Genomic DNA, 13353 nt, shown 5'->3' with positions numbered 1-13353 from the left:
TGCTTCGGTTGGGTGCTACTCTCTACCTTCTCCTATCCCTCAATGCGGTTCCATCGACGGCGGAAGACCTCCAGGAAACGCGAGAGACGGCGGATACAGGGTCTCCCCGACACCTCTCATCTACGTCCACACATCCAGAGCCTGGCCTTCCAGCTGACGCCCGGCCAGACCCTGTGTTCCTAACCTCTGGAGAGATTGACCCGATCCACCCCTTGGTGGTGCACCTCCCTCGGCATTCGATGCCCTCCGAGGACGTCGACGGACATGCAGCGTTTGGGGAATACGAGGACACGCACGACAGCGCTGAGGGGATTTCTCCCTCAAACAGTGACTTGATGCCTCCAGAGAGAAGTGATAAAGAGGTTGCGTCTTCCAGGGAGGAAGAGGAGGAGGAGGAGGAGGAGGAGGAGGTGGAGGAGGATGGGCTGAAAGGGATCGGCGGCGGGGAGCGAGGAGCAGAGTCTACCCAGGGGCCGACACCTCAAGGTGGGCTGGAGGAGGCCAGTGGCGGGGGGGCTGAAGACAATGAGCCCCCTGCTAGGCCCCACGAGAGCACCGAGGTCCAGCCGCTGTGGTCCGTTCCTCGGCCCGGCTCAGGGACGACACACACCTCAGCCGTGGACCTGGCCCCTGCGACTCAGGACAGAGGGAGAGTGGACCAGTCGGTCTCTGCACAGGACGGGCCCGTGGACAGCCAGAAGACCGAGCCAACGACCAATGAGGACGGTTTAACAGGATGCCCGTTAGATAGAGGGAACAACAGCAGGCCACAGGAGGTGGAAGGTAAGATCCTCAAGTAGACAATATTGAACGGGGTATTAAGACTACATTCCATCTCCAGATCAACCGTTTCTGATCTTAAATTCCTTTACATTCTGTTCTGCTGGTTGGACAGCTATTAATATGGCATTTGAGGTTGATAGAGCCATCACAACCTACTTTACATATGGCTGAAAGCTCAAAAGACTGCCCATGAATTAACCACTGCAGTGTATTCTGCAGGCAACACAGTCGTGTTCAGTGTTTATTATGCATCCAGTGTGTACGTGCTTTTCATTGGTTTACTCAAGCACTGTAAAATCTCACTCTCTTGCATCTCTGTCTACCCCATTTTATCTCTTACATTCTGAACTGTATCAGGCGATCCTACAATTTAATGTATTTAAAGGATGGCAAAAACACATAAATGGACACAAATTATATGGACAAACTCGTGGAAACTGAATGTCTCTCATTGAGTTTCAAGCTCCCACTGGTCACCTACCTATCCGTCAAATTGTCAAATTATAGGTGGGGTAGATCCAGTCGACCCAGATTTAGTAGGCCAAGACCCAAAACAAGTAGAGTCATTTAAGAATAGCTCCTCAAACAATCCCAAGCTCCAGGGAATGTCTTTCAAACATAAAGTTTTAAGTAGGCATGCAACCCCATATTTTGATGATCTGATATGTCATGCAAAAAAACAACTGTATAATGACAAAGAGGTTGGTTGTTGACATGCAAACATTGGAGGTTGAAGTAACTGGAAAATATGACAGTTGCATTATTTATTGGTTTAACAAGCAACAAAAATGTTGATTATAAGTATTGTTATTCTTTTACAACTTTACACAGGACCATTGCATGATTCTAAAAAGATTACCAAATGAGAGCAACAATGAGGTCAATTTTTTACCTTATCACCAAATACTCTCTACCTCTCTCTCTCTCTCTCTCTCTCTCTCTCTCTCTCTCCCTCTCCCTCTCCCTCTCCCTCTCCCTCTCCCCCTCTCCCTCTCTCTCTCTCCCTCTCCCTCTCCCTCTCTCTCTCTCTCTCTCTCTCTCTCTCTCTCTCTCTCTCTCTCTCTCTCTCTCTCTCTCTCTCTCTCTCTCGCTCTCTCTCTCTCTGTGTGTGCGTATGTCAACCACACACACATCCCCCAGCCACCACTCATGCACTCGGTTACTTTGGCTCTGTTCCTGTGTGACCTAGTTAAGGTCTCCCCGTGTTAGTCCCGGTCTATTTTATTATGGATTAACTCAATGAAAACACTGCATATCCCTTCTGGTTTTACTTTGAGGCTAGTTAAAGCCATGGCATTCTTCTTCTTCTTCTTCCTCATTTTATATTCTTTAATGTCTTTATTTTATTATTCGTTAAGATTGTGAAATTGTACATCCCAACAACTCAAGTCCCAGAACCTATTCCGTACTTAACTGTATGTGTTTGCCAGTGCAATTTTTTTACAATCAATCTCAATCAAGACAATCTACCAATCTAATAAAATAAAGCAAAATAAGCCATTGTTAACATGTTATCTGATGCGTTGGCAGATTCCCTTGATGAAGACCAGGACTCGGACATCAGTGCTACACTGCCTCATCCAGATTGTAACAGTGACCCTACAGATGAGTCAATGCTAAAAAGCAGAAACCAATCCTGCACTCCTGTTTACCCAGAAGACTTCAAATCGGACAAATCCCCGAATCCCTTTCATTTTCCTAGCCCGCCGTTTCTCATCCCTCTGTACTCTGATTGGAATTCTGCCATGGCTACGTGGGGCGTGGCTTGGGAAGCACACATCTACGGTGTGGGATCAATCTTCGCCATGTCCGGCTTCATATCCGTCGTGTGTTTGTTGGGTTTACCCCTGCGTTGTCCCATGGGAAGCCCCTATTTCACTTTGCTGCATCTGCTCCTCCTGGCATTCGGAGGGATCCGGGCTTTCTCTCTGCTCTACGACGCCTACAGTCACCAGGAGCGCCTCCCTCCCCTGGCCTCCCTCCTCCTCTCTGAGCTCTCCTTCCCCTGCCTGGCCTCAGCCTTCTCCCTGGCCTTCATCCTCCTCTCCCTGCGCTCGCGCATGCACTCGTCTCTCCGTCGATCTCTCAGCCCCGTCTCCTGCCCGCTCTCCCCCTCGCCCTGCCTGCTCCTGTGTCTGTCCTTCTTCCATGGGATGGTCTCGCTGGGCTGTGTGGGTCTCCTCCAGCTCCTTCCCTCCTTCCCTGCCCTGCTCCTCCTACCCCGAGGCCTGTTCGTGTGCCTCTCTGTCCTGCTCCCGTTCTCCTACCTCATCTTCTACTGCTTGGCCCGAGCCCAAACCAAACACATCTTCCGACTGGGTGACAACGCAGAGGGAGGGGGTTCCCCGGAGGTCCTGCGGCCTACAAAGTGCCCGTTTGCTGAGGTGGAAGACTGGGCCAGGGCGGCTGGTGTCGGCATAGCGGCGTCACTGTGTCTGCTGGCTTGCGGAGGTCTTCAGCTCTATGGCCTCCTGCACTACCTGGGCCTGGGAGGAGTGGGCTCCTATGTCTTCGAGGCCTGGCCCTGGTGGAGCTACCAGCTGAGCTGCCGGCTGTGTGAGGTGGCCGTGTGTCTGGGCCTGGCTCTCATCGGTGCATACCCGCTGTTCTGTGGCACCCGCTCTCCCGTCAAGTCGAAGGCTCCACTTCGGCCGGGATCGTGGTCCCAGCTGCCGAGCGACTCCCCTTCAGGCGGCCCAGCCGTCCTGGCATCTCTGGGAGAAGGCAAGTCCGCCGCCCTCTCCCCTCACTTCCTCTGGTCCCAGGGTGCGCAGGAAAAACTGGTGGTGTGTGAGATTACCTCCAATGGGCAGTCCGAGGCCCTGCCACTCTGCCCAATCGTGGACCCTTTAAGTAGAATCAGCACCTTGGAATCTACATCTGTGCTGCCGCGACCTGCAGCCCCGTCACCCCCACGCAGAACACAAGCTGCCGATTACAAGTTGTCCTCACTGGATAGTCTCGGCCTGGACGCTGACTCTACGGGGGACCTGCGTCCTCCTTCTCCCATAGACTTGTCTCGCAGCATTGACCAGGCCTTATTCAGCGACGCCCTGTTCTCCCGCAGTATATTTGGACCTCCAAGGCTACCCAATGCCTCCTCCAGCCTGTCCTTAAACTCTCCTGTTAAACCACCGCTAGGCTACAGCTATGAAGACAGTGGCCTTTACCGTACAACTTCCTGTGGTGACGCGGATCACGAGAGTCCTCTATCTAAGTCGCAGCTACCTGACACTCCGTCGCATCAAAACATGCCCTCAACATTGCCGGAGCCATTGAATCGGACGGGAAGTACCCCTGGTGCTTTCGACCAGGCTTCCATAGGGGGTTCGTCCCAGGGTCTGTGCAGCGACCCCGGGAAAACCAGGAAGACGCGGGCCTATCCCTGGGCTAACAGAGGCCACAGCTTCGCCCATGGCACCCTCCCCAGGGCCATCCCCCAGCTGCACTATCACAGGCGGTACCGGACGCTGAGCCTGGCCTCCCAGGGCAGCTGTGGATCCGGCCGTCTGTTAGGGACTGAGCACCTCAGCAAGAGCCAACAGCTGGAGCGAGATCTGGAAGTACAGGCGGAATTTGTCCATGTCTGCAGACAGATTGATTCTCAGAGTGTGTGCAGCGACACCATTGAACTGTGAAGGTCATCTTTAGGTGACTACAGCCAGGAGGTTCAATCCTGCAATTCAAGAGCTAAGATCCTGCAGGTTTTAAGTGCAGTCCTAAACAGAATCATTTGCCAACCCCTACACTGGGTTCATTAAGGTTTTACCTCAGATCTGAAGGGGGCTAATCAATAGGACTATTGGAGGACCACCAATTAATTCTGTTATAGGATTTGGGTGGAGGGATACATTTTGAATAGTGAACTTATTGAATTAATATGAATAAAGTTTTAGTTTGGTCTAATGGTCAAAATGTTTAGTTTATTGACAAAGCCTACTGAAACTTATTCTTCATGTGCTGCCATTGTAATTTAGAATTAATATATTCAAGTTGTTCTGTTTGAACTTCTCCTGCACCTTTTTTTTCATTAAATGATTGACAGCTTCAGAAACAAATGTTACAAACCCTGACATTCTTATGCTAGTAATGTTAGCATAATAATAGAAAACTCTTATGTATTCCCTTAAGTGGATAACATAAGAGCATATTGACAGTTCCATAAAGGCGCGTTCACACCAAAAGCGGTGTCTACTAGCTTAACTAGGAGACACAAGGTTGCTTGCCTGTACAACAAACTTTTGTACAACAAACAACAAAAGTGAAATTCACTGGGAAAGAATTGCCTTTACCTTATATGAATTCATGCCGCGCCTTCGCTCTTGTTGGGAATGCACGGTTAGACTTCAGATTTTTTTTTTACAAAAATATCTCAATTTAACAGTTCTGATGCTTTCATAGAGTTAGATATAATTTCCGTAATTTCAAAGCCTTTAATGAATAATTAACTCATTCATGAATACTTAATTCACATGCCTTGTTTATTTGCACATTTACATATAAGATACCAAGATATGAAGTTATTGGCTTGCTTATTAGCTGTATTTCCATTTTTTTTAAATTACAAAACAAAATCACGTTTTTCAAACACTATACTGTATAAATATAAATATTGCACTTTAAGAAACATTAAGCGCAATTTCTCATTTTATCTTCCACAACAGTTCACGTACCCAGAAATGTAGCAATGTTGCCCTCTGCTGGTAGGACTCCTCGCAGTATACAATGGTGTTAAGCACGTTGGTTACATAACCACGATTTGAATGTATTTGTGAATGATAAAACACTTACAAAATAATAAAATATGTTGAAGTCTTTATTTTTGTACATTCAGCAATTGATACAGCTAAATATTGCCAATATATGAGAATTCAGAGCGAGGCAAAATACAGTAATATAGCATAATATTTTGATCTAAAAGTATACATGTAAGTTATTATTAGGAATGATGTGCTTTATGAAAATAGATACAGTATATAACATTTTTATAATTAACATAATTATAATAGATATTCTCTAACAATGAACAATCAATTATGCAGTATGATCAGTATAAACACTGTATTTTTCTCTGGGGGACTGCTGAGGCTATAACTGAATGAATGGAGCTACAGCTCTAGCTGAGTGTGAGCCCTGGGTTTTGTATTTGGATATGTTACAGTACTTATAAGGCGCTCAGGGTACATATAGATGTATATCTGCTAGCTTTATGCTATCATGTTTCTACTAGAATATTATATATTTTTTACTTCTTCTCTAATGTAGCATGTATACAAAAAAAGGCTACTAGCATACACACCATAACAAACACCACAGAAAGCCAAAACTTCTTTCAGAAGTAACTGTGTTACTGTGTACACATTCGCTGTAAACGTACACATAATTCCATTAACTTGTATTTATGGCTCTGAACCAATAGCCAATATCACTTTTTCCCACAGAGATACCTTGCAGCACAAAGCTTGCGGGCTAACAGATATGTAAGCATCACAATATATTTCAATATTTCCGTTTGTTAAAATCATCAGCAATGTATCAGTGTGTACCAATAAACAATGTATATATATATATATATACTGCACGCACAAATTCTCTCTATAAAATAACTCCTCACCCTGAGAGCCCCCTCATACTGTAAGTCTCAACAGAGAAGCGTGGCAGCTGTCTGTAAGCTCTGTCTGTTCTAAAGCCACTTGTGTGCTGCTTCACGGGCAGAGGAGGATCAACGGAGGAGAAGCAGCTAAAAGCCACGCTGCCCCTAGCTTCTCTGCTGAGCCTTCCGCTCATTACATAACCTCCGACCCCTAAAAAAAAAGCCAGATGACGATGAGCATACGTTTGATGCTTTACATACTGTCATTTTGATCTCATCTCATGTTTAATCTATGGTGTTGTGTTGTCCCGATTAGAAGGAATGAGCGGTATGAAAATAAGTCAAGTGGAGAGACAGCGAGTCAGAGAAAGAGAGTGCGAGAGAGTGTGAGAGAGAGAGGGAGAGAGTGTGAGGGGGTGCAAGCGACAGACAGACAGAGAGATAGAGAGCGAGCAAGTGAGAGACAGAGAAAGTAACAGACAGAGAGAGACAGAGAGAGTGAGTGACAGAGAGCATGAGAGAGAGAGAGAAAGGGAGACAGAGTGAAAGAGAGAGAGAGAGCACGAGAGAAAGAGAGCTAGAGACAGTGAGAGGAAGGGACAAAGACAGAGAGACCCACACACACATGGAGAAGAGGAAGTGGGCCGCATGGTCACATGCGTACGCTGAACCTTCTGGGGGGGTTGGAGGTCGGGATTCCCGCCGCAGGACGGCCGCACATCCCCTCTCCTTGGCCATCAGTAAAGCCGCTTCTCGTAACTAGGAACAGAAACACAGAAGAGCCTTACTCGCTGTCAAAGGAAACAAACAACTCCAACAACGACGGACAGACAACAGACGGATGTGTGATAAGAAAGGAGAGCCTTTGTTTTAGCACCAGGTGGGAGCTTAGTTAGCCTTTACAAGCCTTTTGAAAATCTGCCTTATCCTGCCCCTTACTGAAAACACAAGCGGCAGTGTCCACCTAGATGTATGATGGATGGATGAGAAACGTTTGCTATAGTCCACTGGTAAGGCTGGTGGACTGATCTATTCAGCATACATCTAGGTGCACACTCCCACTTGCGATGTCACTAAGGGACAGGGAAGGGCAGATTCTGAAACGGCTTGTCATGGCTGAACACACTCACAGCTGGTGTTAAAACAGGGTCCCTTTAGAGAACAGGATGAACGTACTTACATGGCACAAAAGAATACCTAACATGATAGCATGAAAAAGAGAAGGAAAAAGAAGACTATTTGATGACGAGAAACCATTTTTGTCGAGATTTCACAGAGGACATCACAAACACAGATGCATGATGGGACAAACGGATTGAGGTGGTGAGTAGACTGAAGACAGGGGTGGACTGAAATTTATCCAGGGCACAAAACAGAAGCATCTATCATCTCAAGGCAAACTGCTGCGTGTCATGGGGTATAGTGTAGGGTGGAAATAAGTGCATTAGTTGGACAACACTATGAAATGATGAAGCCGTAAATTGGGCTATGACTATGTAAGGCTTTGTGCTAAATCAAACAAAGCGATAATGAAAATTGTCCTCCAAGGTAACTAATGCTGTAATGGCCTGGGATGTGTTTGAACATGGTTCATAATGCGCTACACCTGTGTAAATCTATATGTGCTAACAACAAATACTTTATGTCCTTACTCATGGCTGCACATGTTGATGTGAAAAAGAAAGAAGTAGGCCTACAAAGACTTCATACAGCATTTTAATGACAATTAAAAAAATATTTTATAAGGAACCATTCCATTTTTGATACATTCAACTGAAACCCTTGGCCGTAGCGATCAGGTGTATCTGAGAGCGAGGACTAAGGGCCAGCGGGGGGAGAGGGCAAGGGGTTCAAGGGGAGGAGAGTCAGGGGACCGGACGTACGAGTGCAGGCCGTGGACTCCACCCTCCACCTGGGCGGACATGGTCCTCTTCTCAAACTTGAGTTCCCCGGAGTACATCATAGACCTGAGAGAGAGAGAGAGAGAGAGAGAGAGAGAGAGAGAGAGAGAGAGAGAGAGAGAGAGAGAGAGAGAGAGAGAGAGAGAGAGAGAGAGAGAGAGAGAGAGAGAGAGAGAGAGAGAGAGAGAGAGAACATCATAGACCTTCGAGAGAGAGAGAGAGCTAGTACATCATAGACCTTCGAGAGAGAGAGAGAGCTAGTACATCATAGACCTTCGAGAGAGAGAGAGAGAGCTAGTACATCATAGACCTTCGAGAGAGAGAGAGAGAGCTAGTACATCATAGACCTTCGAGAGAGAGAGAGAGAGCTAGTACATCATAGACCTTCGAGAGAGAGAGAGAGAGAGAGAGAGAGAGAGAGAGAGAGAGAGAGAGAGAGAGAGAGAGAGAGAGAGAGAGAGAGAGAGAGAGAGAGAGAGAGAGAGAGAGAGAGAGAGAGAGAGAGAGAGAGAGAGAGAGAGAGAGAGAGAGAGAGAGAGTACATCATAGACCTTCGAGAGAGTCAGTGAGTGAGTGAGTGAGAGAGAGAACCACACAAACACACACACAGAACTAGTACATCATAGACCTGAGAGAGGGACACACACACACACACACACACACAAACACACACACACATCATAGACCTTGTGTCAACAGACACAAACAGACAAACAGCAGTTCAGACGTACACACAGACAGAAAGTTCAGGCATACAGACAGACAGACAGTTCAGACATACACACAGACAGGGAGACTGGTAGTTCAGACGGTTCACTCCAGCAGGGCACACTCACCGCAGTATGGAGAGACTTTTGGCTCCAATGTCCTGACAGCCATGTTGGATACCAGCGATGAGATAAGGAGCAAACTTGTGGATGGAACCTTTATCCTGCACCGAGCCTGAAACACCCTGGGCCACTTTCACTTTATCACCCTCACTACACCCACCCACCCACCCACCCACCCACCCACCCACCCACCCACACACACACACACACACACACACACACACACACACACACACACACACACACACACACACACACACACACACACACACACACACACACACACACACACACACACACACACACAAAATATTTATTCACAAGATGTTTGTATGGAAAGGGAACGTTTATTAAGTGGGAGTTGGATTTTGGATTCTGCCCAAAAGGATTGCTGGTATAGACCAATCTTTTAATTAATCTATTTTAATACATTGATACAGTAGGGAAAGCTCAAATCAAAATATTTAAAAAAGCATATCACTTCTTTTACCCTTCCTATCACTATTTGCCCATTCAAGTGAAATGTAATAACGTGGAAGAGATGTGAGAGGTCCAACTGACAATGACACAGAGGTCTGGTTCCTTAGGTTTGGTCTTTCCTACCTGCAGTAGCGTTTCTTAGTGGCGGGTGTCTCCTGCCTGAGGTAGCGTTTCTGACTGCCTGGTCTCTTTACCTGAAGTAGCGTTTCTGACTGCTGATCTCTTTACCTGAAGTAGCGTTTCTGACTGCCTGGTCTCTTTACCTGAAGTAGCGTTTCTGACTGCCTGGTCTCTTTACCTGAAGTAGCGTTTCTGGCTGCCTGGTCTCTTTACCTGAAGTAGCGTTTCTGGCTGCCTGGTCTCTTTACCTGAAGTAGCGTTTCTGACTGCCTGGTCTCTTTACCTGAAGTAGCGTTTCTGACTGCCTGGTCTCTTTACCTGAAGTAGCGTTTCTGACTGCCTGGTCTCTTTACCTGAAGTAGCGTTTCTGGCTGCTGTTATTCTTCTCCATGGCGTCCAGGGAGCCCATGCCACGGTACTTCTTCAGACGCACGCCGTCCGAGAAGAAGTACTCCCCAGGAGCTTCTGTCGTGGCCGCCAGCAGTGAGCCCATCATTACTGTAGGGGGGGGGGGGGGGGGGTCAACATTGTCACTGGGTGAGGCTGAGACCGGTCGTTCAAGTCCAAATTCAGCACTCTATTCAATTCAAAGAATCATCCTAAAACACAGCAGGGCTAACAGACCTATCTTCACTCCATCACTTCAGAACTCTCTACTCTGTGCTCACACATGACCAACAGGGGTTTGTGAAACCAAGCATACGCCGATACAAGAAGGATGGCCCACGCCGTCCTTAGAGGGGCAGTATCGATGAGTTCAACGCCATTAGACCTCGTCTAATGGCGTTGACCACAGGGCCCTCGATTGAGGGAATTATTTGCGACAAATTGGGTGTGGTACCGATGCCTTGATCCATGATAGGAGCAGACCCATCATCAGAGTTATGAGCGACTGTGTTCGTCCATAACTCTGATAATGGGGTCTGCTACCCATCCCTCGAGACATTACAGGAGCAGACCCAATATCAGTGCTCGTCGTGCCGTTAAACCTCCATGGAGAGGGTCAATCCGGCACCGGGATCAGCTTCAACCAAAGGTTTGTGCTCACCGGTGGAGGCCCCCAGGGCCAGCGCCTTCACCACGTGTCCCACGGTCTGAATGCCTCCGTCGGCGATCACGGGCACGCCGAACCTCCGCGCGTACTCCGCCACCTTGTACACGGACGTGCCCTGAGGCCGGCCGCACGCCATCACTGCGGAACACAAGCGGCCAATCAGCTTCCACCTCTGTTGTGGCTCGATCGCTTCAACAATCACAGCGTTTTCAGGTCTACATTGTTCCAGCCTTGTTGTATATGGTTGAAAAGTGGCTTTGGTTCATTTTTCTCTGTGTGTGACGGTAAATTATTTATTAATCCCCGATTGGAAATGTGGGTGTCACAACAGATAGTGTAGGATAGTAGTAGAAATGTAAGGATTGAGATAAGGAAAACCATTTTTTATGATTACACTACTGGTTAGACCAGTACAACAGATCTGCATTTTGTTGTACTGGTTGTCCTTACTTGTGCCATGACAATAAAGTTGAATCTAATCTAATCTAATCCAATCTAATCTAATCTAATAAAACAATAAACATTTAAATAGTAAAAAACTAACACTATATATCTATTCCTTGTATTGTATTCAAGCTGTGACCTAATGAGTTGTCCCCCTACCCCCCATCCTCCTGGTCAGAGGGCGTGGGCCCTCACCTTCCTGGGTGATGCAGATGGACCCGCACCCCATGCCCACCCGGAGCGCGTCCACTCCGGCGTCGATCAGGTTCTTCGCCTGGGCCGCCGTCACCACTGAGCACACACCGGGTACCATGTGGAATCAACGCAGCACTAATGAGCAAACCCCGGGTACCATGTGGAATCAACGCAGCACTAATGAGCCCTTACAAGGACGCATAAGTTGTTTTAAGAAGGAGATTAAGACTAAAGAGTACTTGGAGTTCCTAGATTCCTTGGAACCTGAACTTACCGTTTCCGCCCACTACTTGGAGTTCCGGGTATTCCTGTTTGATGTAATTGATCATACTGATCTGGTACACCGAGTTCCCCTGGGAGGAGTCCTGCAATACGGATACAGCGCGTGAACACATGACGTCATAAAAGGTAAAGCTACCATCGCAGAACAATGGATAGCAAGGGGGTATTTGTACAAGTGCACCTATACACCGAGATGATAAACCCACCAGGACCACAACATGCTACATGCTACAGCCAACAGGACCACAACATGCTACATGCTACAGCCACCAGGACCACAACATGCTACATGCTACAGCCAACAGGAGTCTGACACGCTACATGCTACAGCCCCCAGGACTATTAATGCTCCACCCACCCCCCAGGACTATATCAAGCTACATGCTACACCTACCAGGTCTATATCATGCTACATGCTACACCCACCAGGACTATATCATGGTACATGCTACACCCACCAGGACTATATCATGCTACATGCTACACCCACCAGGACTATATCATGCTACATGCTACACCCACCAGGTCTATATCATGCTACATGCTACACCCACCAGGACTATATCATGCTACATGCTACACCCACCAGGACTATATCATGCTACATGCTACACCCACCAGGACTATATCATGCTACATGCTACACCCACCAGGTCTATATCATGCTACATGCTACACCCACCAGGTCTATATCATGCTACATGCTACACCCACCAGGATTATATCATACTACATGCTACACCCACCAGGACTATATCATGCTACATGCTACACCCACCAGGACTATATCATGCTACATGCTACACCCACCAGGACTATATCATGCTACATGCTACACCCACCAGGTCTATATCATGCTACATGCTACACCCACCAGGTCTATATCATGCTACATGCTACACCCACCAGGACTATATCATGCTACATGCTACACCTACCAGGACTATATCATGCTACATGCTACACCTACCAGGTCTATATCATGCTACATGCTACACCTACCAGGACTATATCATGCTACATGCTACACCCACCAGGACTATATCATGCTACATGCTACACCCACCAGGACTATATCATGCTACATGCTACACCCACCAAGACTATATCATGCTACATGCTACACCCACCAGGACTATGACATCCACCCCGGCCTGCATGATGAGGTCCAGCCGGTACTTGTCGTCGTCTCTGGTGCCGATAGCGGCCCCGCAGAGCAGCTGCTTGCGGGAGTCTTTGGAGGCCAGCGGGTAGTCCCGGTTCTTCTTCAGGTCAGTGCGAGCGATGATCGCCACCAGCTCGTCACTGTCATTCACGATGGGCAGCTTACCTGGACGCCAACAGGGTGGGGGGGTGGGGGGGGGGCACAACAACGTGAGAAAGCTAACAGCATTGTCTACATTGAGATAGATTATATATATATATATAAATATATATTCCTGTTTGGCGAGGTGAGGCGTGGCTGATTCGTACCCTTTTTGCTGCGTTGCAGTATATCGTTGGCCTCTTTTAATGTGACTCCTGCCGGTGCAACGACCAAATCTTCTCTTTTAGTCATCGCCTGGGTAAAACCAAAATGGTAATGATGTGAAACAGTGAATGGAAATAACTACAAAACCATCAACAAACAATATCTAAATAGGTTTAATTTAACGTTTTTAACCTGTAGTA

The 13353-nt window shown here is 47.4% G+C and overlaps 2 protein-coding genes across 4 annotated transcripts in view; one reads left to right on the top strand and one right to left on the bottom strand.

Annotated features, from left to right (window-relative positions):
• The window catches only part of prrt4a (proline rich transmembrane protein 4a), a 6372-nt gene extending 772 nt beyond the window's left edge, over positions 1–5600 (top strand). The window contains exons 2-3 of the mRNA XM_030366672.1: positions 1–783; positions 2314–5600. The exon at positions 1–783 is cut by the window's left edge and continues 126 nt beyond it. Of these exons, the coding sequence (XP_030222532.1) occupies positions 1–783; positions 2314–4421 (2891 nt within the window). The 3' untranslated portion in view covers positions 4422–5600. The remainder of the gene's footprint in view (positions 784–2313) is intronic.
• Positions 5244–13353, bottom strand: part of impdh1a (IMP (inosine 5'-monophosphate) dehydrogenase 1a) — a 23200-nt gene continuing 15090 nt past the window's right edge. Inside the window, exons 7-16 of one of the 3 annotated variants that reach the window (XM_030366674.1) lie at positions 13156–13243; positions 12813–13012; positions 11675–11765; positions 11401–11496; positions 10756–10899; positions 10061–10205; positions 9114–9257; positions 8260–8343; positions 7553–7573; positions 5244–7135 (exon numbers count right to left, since the gene is read on the bottom strand). In XM_030366674.1, the coding sequence (XP_030222534.1) occupies positions 7114–7135; positions 7553–7573; positions 8260–8343; positions 9114–9257; positions 10061–10205; positions 10756–10899; positions 11401–11496; positions 11675–11765; positions 12813–13012; positions 13156–13243 (1035 nt within the window). In that variant the 3' untranslated portion in view covers positions 5244–7113. The remainder of the gene's footprint in view (positions 7136–7552; positions 7574–8259; positions 8344–9113; positions 9258–10060; positions 10206–10755; positions 10900–11400; positions 11497–11674; positions 11766–12812; positions 13013–13155; positions 13244–13353) is intronic. The other 2 variants (XM_030366673.1, XM_030366675.1) reach the window with 2 other exon arrangements.

This window comes from Gadus morhua, chromosome 9, assembly GCF_902167405.1.
Source record: "Gadus morhua chromosome 9, gadMor3.0, whole genome shotgun sequence".
In the NCBI taxonomy this organism is placed as follows: Eukaryota; Metazoa; Chordata; class Actinopteri; order Gadiformes; family Gadidae; genus Gadus; species Gadus morhua.
Note: the sequence above shows the minus strand (reverse complement) of the source record. Positions and strands in the feature narration are given on the sequence as shown.